Here is a 15,355-nt window from a genome sequence, read left to right on the forward strand (position 1 = left end):
GGTGTGCTTTGGTCGGACGTCCGATCGGGGTCGGATGTTCGAAAAGACTATAATTGATCCCCTATATTTACGGGTCATCAGCACCGTACAAACTGTACGGCGGTAACCAACATGACACCTAAATTGTTGTGACTAGTATACTTATTTTTTTTCTTTAAATATAACGCAAGAAATAGCAGTGGTTTCCCTGTTTTGGTATTCTTTCGGTTTTTATTTTGGCCGGTATATATTAAAAAAATCTTAGGCATTGTATAAACCACGGTAACCAACATTACACCAAAATTGTTGTGACTAGTATCTTTATTTTCTCTTCCTCAATACAACGCTAAAAAATTGCAGTGGTTTGCCTGTTTTGTTGTGTTTTTGGCTGGTTTTTCTCGTGCTCATTTTCTTTTCTCTATTATTTCATTTTTCTAAGTCTATGAACTTTTCTAAAACTCATGAACTTCTCTTAAATTTCTTCACCTTTCAAATTCATGAACATTTTCTTAAATTCACAATACTTTTTCAAATCCGTGAACTTTTTTCGAATCCACAAACAATTTTTGCTCAATATGTGAATATTTTTTCAAATTCATGATTTTTTCTAAAATCTATAAATATTTTCAAATTTATGGTTATTTTTACAAAATTGATGCAGTTTTTTCCAAATCCGTGAACCTTTTCAATTCTTAAATTTTTTATCTAAATCAGGGAACTTTTTTTCAAAATTGATGAACTTTTTTCCAATCGGTGAACTTTATTTTTCAAAATCAATTAACTTTTTAAACATTCATAATTATTTTTTTGAAAATCACAATTTCTTTTTCAATTCGGTGATCTTTTTTGTTTATGTGAACTCTTTTGAATCCTTTTCTAATAATAGTCAAGGTTCAACGGGTCAATGGTGGACCGGTCAACCACGAACCGTTATTTTTTTATGGAGCCTGCTAACTGAGATAATGGTTTTACACCTATAATTTGCACTTAGTCGATCTCTTAAATCGGTTGAAGGAGTGAAAAATTTACGCCTCACCCATGCGGAGGAGTAAAAACTCTCGGTCTCGAGATGGCCGAGTAAAATCCTGTTGCTCCCCACGCTCCCAAATCTGCCGCTGCTGTCGCTTCCCACAACCAGCTCCGCCTCGGGCCACCGCCGCCGCCGCTACATCCCACGACTAGCTCTGTCTCGGGCTGTCGCTGCTGCCGAGTCCAACGGCCAACTCTACATTGGGTCATCGCCGATGTCGAGTCCCACGACCAGCTCCGCCATAGGCCGCCGCCGCCGCGTTCCACCTTGGGCGGTCGTAGAGCTTGTGGAGCCCCATGACGAGCTCCCTCAGGACGGTGTTGAGGCCCGGACATAGCGCCCGTAGGTGACTAGGGCGGCGCGGGTGCAGGCCGGAGAGATGTAGAAGGTGGGGGCGGGTGGAAGTAGGGGTGGCTAGAAATGATGGGGCCGTAGCGCGCATGCAACTCATGGAGGAGTAGGGCAAGGTGGAAGATGAATCCTCAGAGCGCTATGAACTTGGCCAAGAAGAGCAGCGCCGACGAGACTCGGGGGAAGCTCCTTAGGCCTTGTACAATGCGAGGTGCTTAGAGAAATAAACCGAGATTTTTGTGAAGCACCGGTGCCTATTTTTAAAAGAAAGACGCTTAGGGCACCCACAAAAGAAAGCATATCAAAAGGGCACTTGTAAGAGCATCTCCACTCTCGCCCCCTAACAGCCCCCTCCCCCCGGCAAGTTTTTCGCGCCGACGCCAAAAAAACCATCTTGCTCGTCCAGGGCGAGCTTTCCGGCGCTCCGGCCACCTAGGGCGGGGTTACCGGTGGCTGCACGCGTACCACGCCCGCCGGGTGTTCAACGATTTGTCTTCTCAGGGATGGACTCGGACGACAAGAAGGTGTTCACGGCACTACTGGAGGAGGAAGCCCATGCCGATGCAGCCTCATTGCTCGTGAACAGGCCGGCCAGAGCAGCGAGGACCATGAGATGCTCTTCATACTCGTACGCAACACTTGCCAATCAGGGCCGACACATCAGACACGTACATACTGGGAGCTGAAGCTGAGGCTGAACAACACGTACAGGAGGCAGCCAGCCAGCCAACCAAGATCATCACTTTTACAGAAATCTCGATCCATCAGGCTTCTACAGTACTAAATTACCACCAGTCTACCTCTAGCTCTAAGACGAATTAAAGAAACGAGGGAGAGGGTATTCGCAAAAAAAGAAAAAGAAAAAAGAAACGAGGGAGAGGGAGAGAGATTCAGGGCCCTTGAGTGAGTCTCTGCAGCTCGCCCTGCTCGTCCAGCGTCTCCATGAGGAGAGGCGGCGCGTACTGCGCCGTCCCCTGGTGCTCCTCCGCGTCCTGGCAGAAGGACAGGATGATGGTGTCGATGGACATCTCCACCACCGCGAAGAACAGCTTCGCCACCGTATAGCCCAGGCCCCACGTCACCTATATACACCACCACCACCATCACAAGTCTTAGTGATGGAAACAAAACATAATGCCGGGGTTCGAGATGTACGCTCGCAGGGGCAGGAAATGCTCTCACCAGCACTGGGACCAGCGGCGACGATATCTTGTTGTGCGCCGACTTGTACTTGTGGGTGTCCAGCATGAGGAACGCGAAGAGCGCGCAGAACAGGCTCACGCACAGCTTCCCCAGGAACAGGATCACGTCCCCGATCACGTTGACCTTCCCGATGCGCAGTATGTTGTTCATTATAAGGCCGGTCGCGAGCACCGAAGCTTTGAAGAACCCTTTCCCCGTGATGGCAATCTGCAAAACAGCAAAGAGAAGCCTTGTCAGTTCAAAAGTTGCACCTCACAAATGATAGACAGTCAAAAGGAATTCAGAACTAACTATCAGGTCAAATGAGGGGGGGACCAGCCCCAAATGGTACACACCATACAACTTCAGTTAACAATCAGTAATAAAACAAAAATGTGCATGCTTACCATTATGTAGGCGTTTCGATTTACAGACATGAGGGTCCAGTCTATGCAGCCCCGGCAGCATTGAGACGAGGACGATGACACTTTCCCAAAGCAGCTCTCCCCAGCAGAACCGACCAGCTTCAGCTTGCGGCGAAGGCATTCTAGTATAAACCGCACCCACTCAACAGCAGACACAACAAGCGAGCCTATGGCAGCAGATCCAAGGTTGTAACGCATCAGCCGCTTGAGCGAAGAGACGACGCTGAAAAACGGTATATCATGCTGCACCAGAATGGCTTCAATTCTCAGTAGATGGTGAATGCAAAAGTATGGAGTAAATTAAAGAGCACAAAATTAATAAAAATAGTTAAAGTTCTGATGCTTTTGTGCTGTACTTACAGATATTTCGCCACGCGCCCAGTAGTAAGAAGCAACTGATCCAGCAACCACAGTTGCAGAGCATGCCATGAAGAATTGAGTAGCCCAGTAGCATCCAAATAAATGGAAAAGAATGGCAATGCCGATATGAGGGGTGTAGTGGATGCTGTACCCACAACAGTTGTCACAGTTCACTTTGCCCAACTTCAGATCATATGAGCAACAGTCTGTACTGCAGTCATTTCGGACAACTTGACCAGAGCTGAAGAGGTGGAGTGTGGCAGAAAACCAGAACATATAAAAGATAGCGAGGATAAAGTACGGCACAACTGGGAAAACTATCAGTGCCTGAACTTCACCAATGACCTTTGCAGCAACCTGAAAATAAATTTTCGAGGTTAATGCACAGAAATTATTAGGTATATCACAATAGAGGTAGCGTTGATGCATCGTGCTTTTGCAACCAAGCAATCGCCTTTGCGTATGCAGTGAGCTGCTTACCTTCAGGACAGGTGTGGCTATCAGTATACGCCGGACAATAGCTATTGAGGACAGAAAAGCAATGATCATTATTACTGTCATCAGCACTGTGGCAACATGAAGATGGGTTATTTCCTGGTAAGAAGGTAAATGATCAGATAACAAGCAGCTTGACCTTGTAAAAAGTTGACTCAATTGAGTTCACTTACCCGCCCGCTTATGTGGACGTATGGATCACTTTCACCAATAACAACCGTTAAGGGATCATTTCCGAGCCAGCCAGCTGAATATATAACGTAGCCAGTTAGGAATAATGTGACATGCATCAGACATAACACGGCAAATGGCACTAGTGATATGTACCTTTGATGTAACAAAACATGGTAACAGATACTATAAGGGCATTGAAGAGCACTACTGTTATCCATGTCATTGCAGCAACAAAATAACGAATCATGAGCAACCAGATCACTGACAAGAAAAGAGGAAGGAGTGCACCACACACGATTAGGACAGGCCAAGACTTCCCAATGTCCGCAACATATCTCTGCAAATAGAAGAAATGCAATTAGTACTGGGTCTCAGATGCTACACATATCAGTCGCATCAGGAAATTATTTTAAAAATAAAACAAAATTAGTGATGATGTTGTGGAGACTCGGTCTAAATAGCCACTATCAAGTACTAACTGCTATCAGGACAATCACACTGCAGGCAAATTCTTTTTAGTGAAGAATAAAATTACAGTTGCAGTTTAATGCACATTCAGGATGAACTGTGGGAGTCCTGAGGACAGTTTGTCATTTAATTTCAGTATTAAGCAGATAACAAAGAAGAGAGAGTGATTCAGCCCCTGGAAGTTTAAGAACCTTGAGGACTGCAGATCTGGAATCGATGGCCTTGTGGATTGTCTTATCTATAAGCATATTTTGTTCAATGTTTACACCACCCATCTGTTGCCAGTGCGTCAAAGAAACATTGGATGCCCGGGCGATATATTGGCAGCTCCAATAGACTGAAAGAATAAGAATATTTTGAATTAGTCATCTCATTGTACTAGTTGACTAACTCGAGCTGTACTTTTACTCTATGCTTGATTACCGGCTTACCGTTTACACTAGGGAATATGACAGGGTAGCAAGGGCCCTGAAGCTGAAGGGAGCTGTTCCTCATATCAGGTGTTAGAACATCGAAGTAGTTATAGTCCCTATTGATCCAGTCATCAACTGAGAGCCTGACATCCCCTTCCGGGTAATCACAGACAAAGTTTAGGCCATCCGGTGCCGGAGTGGGGCACTCCATGAGGCAGATGGCCTTGGCGTCGGCCAGGTTAGCCTTGCTGCCCTTGACTCCACTTTGGTACACCTGGTTCGGGTCCAACCAGTACCTGACCTCGAGCTCGTGCACGTCCGGGTTGCCGTGCCTGTCGCCACAGACGTTCCCTTTGTAGTCCAGCTCGTATGTCAGCCTGCACGGACAAGAACAAGATGTCATTCTCATCCTGCCCATTTAAGCTACATGCTGAGGTTGGTAATAGCAAGAACATTCCTGGTTGACAAAATGCCATTTAACAGAGAATTGTGCTTCCGGCCAAGTCTTTTAAACTAATCTACAACTAGATGGCACTCAAGAGGAACTACAGGGATATCAGCATCAACGAACAAAAGAAAGCAGAAGGTAAAGTTGTACCACTTAAAAATAACTCGCCGAAATGATGGGATGGCCAACAAAACCCCATGTACATGCTTCAAATAATTGCAGAACGGTAGTAGTAGCAAAACGATAGCTATGTACAAAATGCAATAATGATCCTCAGAAAGTTTTACAAGACTGAATAAATTCCACCCCAAAAGTCAGTGGTACATTGCACTGTGGTTAGCAAGAGCATATATATATGTGTGTAGGGGCGGGGCAGAGAAAGTGTCATCTGCTTTCAGGCCACTGAGCACCGAGAGCAGAGCACAAAAAAGCCTTTGAAGAGGGTTTTAGGGAGGGGATGCAATTCCTAGGGCCACCAAAGGCCGGAAAGCAAAGGCGGCCTCCATCTTTTGGGGGTTTAGCCTAAAAAATCGGCTGGCAGGCCCTAGCAAGAACCAGATTCGGTTTGGCACTAGCAGCAGAAGCAGCACGGCTGGCATGGCCATAGCAGCCTCCCTCGGAGCTGCAGTTCCATTTCAATGAGTCAGTCAGTACTAGTACTAGGGTTCTAGAGCAGCAGCTAGCCATCACCGAAAGCAACAGGAGCGAGCAAGCAAGCGTTCCACGGTCAGCAAGACTCATTCATCAATTCATTCAGTAATCAGTACTGCTATTAGTAAATCCTGGAGCAGATAGTCAGCGAAAGCAACAGGAGCAAGCAAGCAAGCAAGCGTTTCTTTCCCCTCCCCCTGATTTGTTACTGCTAATTATTAATTGCGCACCAAAAAAATAAAATACTGTAAAACAGGGGGCGCAGACGGAGATCTGCACGGAGGAGAGGCAAGAGGCGATGAATCTGGGGGTGACGGACGGACGGACCTGAGCGGGTTGCCCTGGTTGAAGGCGAAGCTGGAGTTGACGATCATGGCGACCCAGAAGGCGGCGAAGAGGACGAGGAAGGCCAGGTCGCGGCAGCGGCGGTCGTGCCGGATAATGCCCAGGCTGGCCGTGCCCCCGCCGCCGCCGCCCGGGTGGTCGGCGTCGTCTCCCCCGGGGCCGCCGGCGGCGGCGGCCGAGGGGTAGCGGCCGATGATGGCGCCCAGCGGGCCGCCCATTCCGCCTCCTTCTGCTCCGACGCTCGGCGGGTGGATGGATTCGGGGGAAACGGGGGCGGGCGGTGATCTGGGGGCCGGGCGGAGCGTGCGGGAGGGAGATTGGAGAGCAAGAAGCAGAGCAAGCAGTGGAGGGGAGTGGGAGTGATGGGTGCGGGAGTGTGGATTTGGCCTTTTCTGCTGCTGCTGCCGCTGCGCTCGTGGGAAAAGCGCAGCAAAAAGAGGGGCGGCGAGAGGAGGGGGACCGGGACCGGGTTGGGTGTGTACGCCTGCACATGTCGATGTACGTCAGTCGTCATTATTAACCGCGCGGTCAATGGGGTAGCGCTCCTCCATTAGTAACCACGATCGCCTTCCTTTGGCGCTGGGTCCGGCCGATGTTTCTGGGAAACTGTCTCCCATCAAAAGGCCCGCCGACCGCCGTCGCACGACACGAGAGCCCCGGTCCAGGCCGAGAGACGGCGAGCCTCCTCCCCACTCCATCCATCCATCCCTCCCATGTGGGCGGATGGGCCGCGTCTGCCAGCAGCCGTGCCCACCGATCTGGAATTCCTGGATTCCTCTACAGAATGACGCCGTGGGTCAAGTTTGGACGCGATCTGGCTTCTTTCAACGTGCCGCAAGCTACTCGGTTTTGTTCCATTCCATGCATCATGCCAACATGTCGCATGTTGCAAAGATTCCAAGCACTCGTCCTGAACGTTGGCCTTCAGCGCAGGCTTCAAACTCCGGCAAAACAGCGAACAATCTTCTAGTAAAAACAAGGCGACTAAAATCTTTTCAACACATACAATGTGTCAAACTCGACCTTGACATGCCCAACCAAGCCCGACGTGCCGAACCCGAAGCTCACTGGTCAAGTCGGGCTATGTTCCGACCGACATTTTCCCCCCTCCCCGGCTCCTCGAAAGCAAACCCCTCAAAAAGAAATCTTCTTGAAAGCAATAGCTAGGGCAAAGAAGTCGTTCCCTCTAAGCTCCGTTGGTCTCTCCTCGGTTTACTACTCTGACAACCAGTGACGAGGACGAGAACACGATGTCTCAGCTCTGACTAGTAGTTTAGATTAGTTTTTTTTACCACGCCATTGAGCAGCAATGAGATCTGATGTAGCACGCTTCGTCTCGGTTGGAGTGTTTAAAGCAGTGGTGTTTAGGGTGAATTGGCAGTAACGTAACGACATGGTCATCCGAGTGGACCATTTCACTTGCGTCGCAAGCTTCTGTCTTCTTCGGTATAGCAAGGGCAGGATTGGGTCCTAACAATGCCGCCACCATGAGTTGTGCCTTGTCCTTGAGGCACAAAAGTTTATGCCTTGGAAATGTTAAATTGAGAAAAGCCGCGTGTTCCCAAGTTACATTATCCGGTGCCAGACTTTGTGAATGGTCTAGACGTTGACCCACATGTGTTTTATCACGTTGAATGATTCGTCTGTCCAACACATCCACTGGAATGGTCTTGATATGCCCTTCAAATGTGAGTGCATGAGCAAGGGGGCTTGAGGAAGAGGAATGATCTGATGTCCCACATGTTTCTTCAGTTAACTCACATGGAACACTGGATGGATGGCAAATCATGTTGGTAGTTGTAACATGTAGGGAACATAGCCAATTCGTTCAATCACTTTGTAAGGACCATAGAATTTAGATCTCAATTTCAATGACCCTCTAAGTCCTGAAGCATTTTGTCTATAGGGTCGTATTACCAAGTACTACACTGTATCTCCTATTTCCAAACTTATTTATGTTCTTTTTCTGTCTACAAAGTTTTTTATTCTACTTTAGGCCTGTTCCAAGTTAGTTTTGAGCTGCTGCGTCATCTTTTCTATCTTAGAAACTGTCATTCTAGCTTTAGGTGACAATGGGCTTGTAAGGAAGAATTCACAAATTTGTGGTGGTTTGTAAGCATACATTGCTTCAAAGGGAGTGAGCTTTAAGTATGAATGATAAGAGGTGTTGTACCAGAGATTTGCAAGTGGAAGCAATTTCATCCATTATTTAGGGTTTTAAACACCATTTGCCTTGGAGCTTCTATACATTGATCCACTCATTCTGTCTCCCCATCTGTTTGAGGGTGTGAAGCAGTACTGAACCTAATCTCCACATCAAAAGCATTGAGAAGTTCTTGGTATAAATTCCTGGTGAATATGCTATCTCTTTCATACACAATAACTATAGGCAATCCATGTTGTTTAATCACATTGTCCATAAGTACCTCAAAGATTGTTTGCATAGTGTATGGATGTGCTAAAGATATGAGGTGAGCATACTTAATCTGTCCACAATCACCAGAATCACCAGAATTTCCCAAGGTGATGTGTGTCCATGTCATATCAGGTACATGAAGAGGTTGTAGTATACCAGGAGGATTAATACGTTCCACTTTTTTTAATTACATATGGGGCATTGACTGGAAATTCTTCCACTGATTTCTTGAGATAGGCCAATAGGAAACTTCCCTGATTCTATGATAAGTAGCCTTAACTCCAATGTGACCACCTAGTCCAAAAGTGTGGGATGTATTTAGTAAACTGTCTTTGAAGTTGTGAGAGGCTCCCACATAAATCATGTTCTTGTCCTTAATAAGGTCATTAGAGAGAGATAATTTTCCTTCTGGTTTTACATCAGTACCTACTTTCTGGAGAAGTTTGGAACTATCATGAATAGCTACATAACTTTTATGAACATCTTCGGTCCATGTAGGCACAACCATGGTAATGTTATGACAATGCTCTAACTTAGCTTATTCTTTTCTCAATAAAGCATCTTCCACCAAAATTTCTTTGACTTTCTTATATTCAATTTACAATTGAATTCTAAGAGTTTAAGGAGTAATTTATGTTGAATTCCTACTGGAAATATGTGAGTGGTCATGTATTGTAGAGAATATTGATTAGTTTTAATGATAAAAGGATTTCCTAACAAGCAGTATCTCCATTTCTTTAGGGCCTCTAGTATAGCTAGAGATTCCTTTTCATAAATTCACCGAGTTGCTGCTTTAGCCTAGTGTATTTGACATGTAAGCAATAAGTTTCCCATCCTACATTAATAGTGCTCTCGTTCTAGTGGCGCAAGCATCTGCTTTCGCTGTAAAAGGCTGCTAAAAATTTGGCACACCTAGAACTGGGCATTTTGTCATGATCTATTGTAGGTTTTTAAAAGTTGTAGCTTGCTCCGGTCCCCACTTGAATGCATCTTTCTTGAGTATATCATGCAAAGGTCTACAAATATTTCCATAATCATTATCAAATATTCTATAATAACCAGTAAGTTCTAGAAATCCTCCGAGCTTAGTGTCATTATCTATCTCTTTCCAATTTAAAACATCCTGAATTTTCCATAGATCCGTGGAAACACCTTGTGCAGAAATAATGTGGCCGTATGCTACTTGAGGTACCACAAAAGAGCTGTAACGCCCTCGATGCGGCTATATCTCCTACGTGTCGAAGCACGACTTAGAGGCATAACCGCATTGAAAGCAATGTCGCAAGTGAGGTAATCTTCACAACATCCCATGTAATAAATAAAGGGGAAAAGGTACATAGTTGGCTTACACTCGCCACGTCACACAAATACATAATTAAGTCATTACATTCATCCAATACACTCAGGGTCCGACTATGGTACCAAAATAAAGATCAACCCCCAAATGCGACAAAGTCCCCGATCGCCCCAACTGGGCACCACTACTGATCATCTGGGAAAGACACATAGTAACGACGAGAGTCTTCATCGAACTCCCACTTGAGCTCAAGCGCATCGTCTGGAGCGGTATCATCGGTCCCTGCATCTGGTTTAGGAAGGAATTTGTGAGTCACGGGGACTCAACAATCTCACACCCTCGCGATCAAGACTATTTAAGCTTATAGGTAAGGTAAAGGTATGATGTGGAGCTGCAGCAAGCGACTAGCATATATGGTGGCTAACATATTCGCAAAAGAGAGCGAGAAGAGAAGGCAAAAGCATGGTCGAACAACTATGATCAAGAAGTGATCCTAGAACAACCCACGTCAAGCATTACTCCAACACCGTGTTCACTTCCCGGACTCCGCCGAGAAGAGACCATCACGGTTACACACACAGTTGATGCATTTTAATTAAGTTAAGTTTCATGTTATCTACAACCGGATATTAAGAAATTCCCATCTGCCCATAACCGCGGGCACGGCTTTCGAAAGTTCAAATCCCTGCAGGGGAGTCCCAACTTAGCCCATCACAAGCTCTCACGGTCAACGAAGGATATTCCTTCTCCCAAGACAATCAGATCAGACTCGGCATCCCGGTTACAAGACATCCTCGACAATGGTAAAACAAGTCCAGCAACACCACCCAAATGTGCCGACAAATCCCGATAGGAGCTGCACATATCTCGTTCTCAGGGCACACTCAGATGAGACATCCTAGGAGTAAAACCAACCCTCAAGTTGCCCCGAGGTGGCCCCGCAGTCTACTCGGTCGGACCAACACTCAGAGGAGCACTGGCCCAGGGGGGTTTAATAAAGATGACCCTTGGGCTCCGGAAACCCAAGGGAAAAAGAGGCTAGGTGGCAAATGGTAAAACCAAGGTTGGGCATTGCTGGAGGAGTTTTATTCAAGGCGAACTGTCAAGGGGTTCCCATTATAACCCAACCGTGTAAGGAACGCAAAATCCGGGAACATAACACCGATATGACGGAAAACTAGGGAGGCAAGAGTGGAACAAAACACTAGGCATAAGGCCGAGCCTTCCACCCTTTACCAAGTATATAGGTGCATTAAGATAAACAAGATAATATGGTGATATCCCAACAATAAACATGTTCCAACAAGGAACGATCTCCAATCTTCACCTGCAACTAGCAACGCTATAAGAGGAGCTGAGCAAAGCGGTAACATAGCCAAACAACGGTTTGCTAGGACATGGTGGGTTAGAGGTTTGACATGGCAATTTGGGAGGCATGATAAGCAAGTGGTAGGTATCATAGCATAGGCATAGCAAAAGAGCGAGCATCTAGCAAGCAAAGATAGAAGTGATTTCGAGGGTATGGTCATCTTGCCTGCAAAGTTCTCAGAGTTGCCTTGATCCTCGTAAGCGAACTCAACGGGCTCCTCGTACACGAACTCGTCTCCCGGCTCTACCCAAACAAGAACAACAAGCAAAAGGAACACAATCAACGACGTGCAATGCTCAAGCAACATGATGCAAACATGGTATGCGGGATGCGATATGTGATGCATATGCAAGATTTGCAAAGGAATGATTGAACCTGGCCTCAACTTGGAAAACCAAGAGTGCCACTGGAAAGGTGAGATGATTTCGGTCGAAATCGATATAAAGATCACCGGAATCGGATGCACGGTTTGGAAATGGCAAGCAAAACAAATATGGCACCGGTCTGCGGTAATCAGCAAGTAACCATCTAAATGCAACAAGATAAATATGCTACAGCACTCAAACATGACAACAAAATACATGGCAGGGATCCACTCATGAAGCTTGACAAAAGATGAACACTGAGCTACGGCTAATTCACTCATTAACAGGTTCAAACAAGCATGGCAAAAGTGCAAAAGATTACTGGTTTCAGACTTAGTGAAATTAACACAAGCCTGGAATTTATCATCAGGAAGCACACTTTAGAGCATGAAAACTACATGCTACAGGAACATACCATGGCAAAGAAAGGCATGGCATGAAGCTACTCTAAGCATATAACAAAAGTCCCTTAGTGACCTTGAGCCAAAAGGGATCAAAAAATACAATTGCAAGCATGTGAACATAGCAAAAACACAAAGAGATTCAGACTTTGTGAAAAACCGGAGCATGCAAACAGATTAACAAGTAGGCAAGTTTACGAGCTCGATGCACTCACTACATAGCATGGCATGACAAACTAAGCATACACCCATCAAGAAGACATGGCATAGAAGCTATACATGGCAAAAACAACAACATAGCACACATGGATCAATAGCAACATCCTCGGCAAAATCGCTAAACATGTCAACAATCTGCCAGGATCATTTTATAGGAAAAGTAGAGCTCGATTGACTCAAGTTAGGGTGCTCCATAATTGCAAACAAAGACATGGATGGATAGAGCACCACAATGTTAACAAAACATCCTTACTGATCATCCTCAAAAGAGGCACGGATCACGAGGAAACAACATGAACATATGGCATAAAAACAAAATCAGGACAAGGACTTAGTGAAATTCTAAGTCCCTGAAATCAGCATCAACGAGTAGGCTACTTTGCATGCTTGTGCTAGTCACCACAAATATCACAAAAATACATGGCATACACCTCTGTAAAGATGACATGGCATTCTACAAAACACATGTAGAGCTCAGGATCATAGCATGCACACATTAATCATGGCAAAAATGACAAAAGGCCATTTGCTGAAACAGATCTGAAATATTCCTCACGTAGCCCTCTTCCAACAGCATTTCGGGCATCAAGATGAGCTCAAATGAAAATGATGCAATGATATGAAATGTTGTACTCGTCGAGAGGAACACGCACGAATCGGAGCTACGGATGCAGAGTTATGGCATGTCAAAGTATGCAAATTAGCTAGCATTTTGGGGGAAAAGTCAACTGTCTCTAGATCCAGATCTGGTCGGGCGCGGATCCCGAGGTTCACCGGAGCACACTGTTCACCAGAGAGAAGAGGGAGGCGGCCGGAGGTGGACTTGACGGCCGGCGATCGCCGGAGCTGCGGAGGCCGGCGAGGAGGACCGGCGTCTGAGGCGGAGGCGGGCGCGGGACGGCTTGGCCGCGGCACGGGCGGCGGCAGGGCGCGCTGTGGCAGCGGGCGGCGGCCGGCGAGGGGATGGCGGCGGCGGCCCGTTGAAATCGGCGGCGGAGGCGGCGACGCACCAGGGCGCGGGCGGCGCGGGAGGAAGGAGAAGGACGGCGCGCCTCGGGCCCTCGAGGGCCGGCTGTGGGCCGGGCGGGCTGCGGCGGTGTGGGATCCGGCGGGGACATGTGTCAAGAGGCGGTTGGCCGCGGAGGTGAGTCCGGCGCCGGCGGACAATGTCCGGCGCGCTGAGGACGAAGGGGGCTAGGGTTAGGGGTGTTTTGACTCGAAAATTCGGGGGAAGGTCTTTATATAGAGGTAGGAGGAGCTAGGAAGCTCCAAATGAGGTGCGGTTTGCGGTCACGCGATCGTGATCGAACGCTCTAGATGATGGGAGAGGTTTAGGTGGGTTTTGGGCTAGTTTGGAGGGGTGTTGGGCTGCAACACACACGAGACCTTTTCGGTCCCTCGGTTAACCGTTGGAGTATCAAACGAAGTCCAAATGGCACGAAACTTGACAGGCGGTCTACCGGTAGTAAACTAAGGCCGCATGATAAGTCTCGGTCCAATCTGGAAATGTTTAATGCCCACACACGAAAAGAGGTAGAAAAGTCCACCGGAGGACATAGGAGCGCCGGAATGCAAAACGGACAACGGGGAAAATGCTCGGATGCATGAGGCAAACACGTATGCAAATGCAATGCACATGATGACATGATATGAGATGCATGACAAAGACAAAACACACGGAGACAAAAACCATACAACAAGGAAATAGAATAACTTAGTACCAGAAACGGCAAGAGTTGGAGTACAGATAAGGTAAATTACATCCAGGGTGTTACAACACTCCACCACTACGAAAGGATCTCGTCCCGAGATCTAGGACTGGAAAAACTCCGGGTACTCAGAACGGAGGTGATCCTCGCGTTCCCATGTGGCTTCACGGTCGGAATGATGTGACCACTTGACTTTGAGGAATTTGATTGACTTGTTGCGAATCTTGCGCTCAGTTTCTTCAAGGATAGCAACTGGGTGCTCATGGTAAGACAGGTCTTCTTGGAGATCAATGTCTTCGAAGTTGACGGTGTGGTCAGGGGTCTTGAAGCACTTGCGGAGTTGAGACACGTGAAACACGTCGTGCATGTTTGCAAAGTTGGAGGGAAGCTCAAGTTGATAGGCGAGATCGCCTCTCTTGCTGACGATCTTGAAAGGACCCTGCTACGTCTTGAGCTTGCGTTGGTTTTCCCCGAAGAGGAAAGGATGATGCAGCAGAGTAGCGTAAGTATTCCCCTCAGTTTTTGAGAACCAAGGTATCTAGTAGGAGCCCATGCTCAAGTCCCTCGTACCTGCACAAAGCGATAGCTACTCGCAACCAACGCGATTAGGTGTTGTCAAGCCCTTCATGGTCACTTACGAGAGTGAGATCTGATAGATAGAATATTTTTGGTATTTTTGATATAAAGATGCAAAGTAAAAAGTAAAAGCAAAGTAAAAAAGCAAAACAATATTAAAGTGATGGAGATTGATATGATGAGAATAGACCCGGGGGCCATAGGTTTCACTAGTGGCTTCTCTCAAGAGCATAAGTATTCTACGGTGGGTGAACAAATTACTATTGAGTAATTGATAGAATTGAGCATAATTATGAGAATATCTAGGCATGATCATGTATATAGGCATAACGTCCGTGACAAGTAGATCGAAACGATTCTGCATCTACTACTATTACTCCACTCATCGACCGCTATCCAACATGCATCTAGAGTATTAAGTTAAAAACAGAGTAACGCCTTAAGCAAGATGACATGATGTAGAGAGATAAATTCATGCAATATGAAATAAACCCCATCTTCTTATCCTCGATGGCAACGATACAATACGTGCCTTGCTGCCCCTTCTGTCACTGGGTAAGGACACCGCAAGATCGAACCCAAAGCTAAGCACTTCTCCCATGGCAAGAACTACCAATCTAGTTGGCCAAACCAAACGGATAATTCGAAGAGACTTGCAAAGATAACCAATCATACATAAAAG

General features: G+C 46.6%; 1 protein-coding gene across 1 annotated transcript; it reads right to left on the reverse strand.

Annotated features, from left to right (window-relative positions):
- Positions 1-2,036: 2,036 nt before the first annotated feature.
- LOC123191084 (choline transporter protein 1) lies at positions 2,037-6,648 on the reverse strand. Its single transcript, XM_044603853.1, has 10 exons — positions 6,304-6,648; positions 4,896-5,254; positions 4,656-4,801; positions 4,150-4,333; positions 3,996-4,069; positions 3,808-3,921; positions 3,328-3,684; positions 2,950-3,210; positions 2,543-2,770; positions 2,037-2,442 (listed from the first exon to the last, which is right to left on the reverse strand). The coding sequence occupies exons 1-10, from the start codon at positions 6,537-6,539 to the stop codon at positions 2,251-2,253; spliced, it is 2,151 nt and encodes a 716-aa protein (XP_044459788.1). The 5' UTR covers positions 6,540-6,648; the 3' UTR covers positions 2,037-2,250.
- Positions 6,649-15,355: the final 8,707 nt, after the last annotated feature.

Source organism: Triticum aestivum, chromosome 2A (genome assembly GCF_018294505.1).
Source record: "Triticum aestivum cultivar Chinese Spring chromosome 2A, IWGSC CS RefSeq v2.1, whole genome shotgun sequence".
Lineage (NCBI taxonomy): Eukaryota > Viridiplantae > Streptophyta > Magnoliopsida > Poales > Poaceae > Triticum > Triticum aestivum.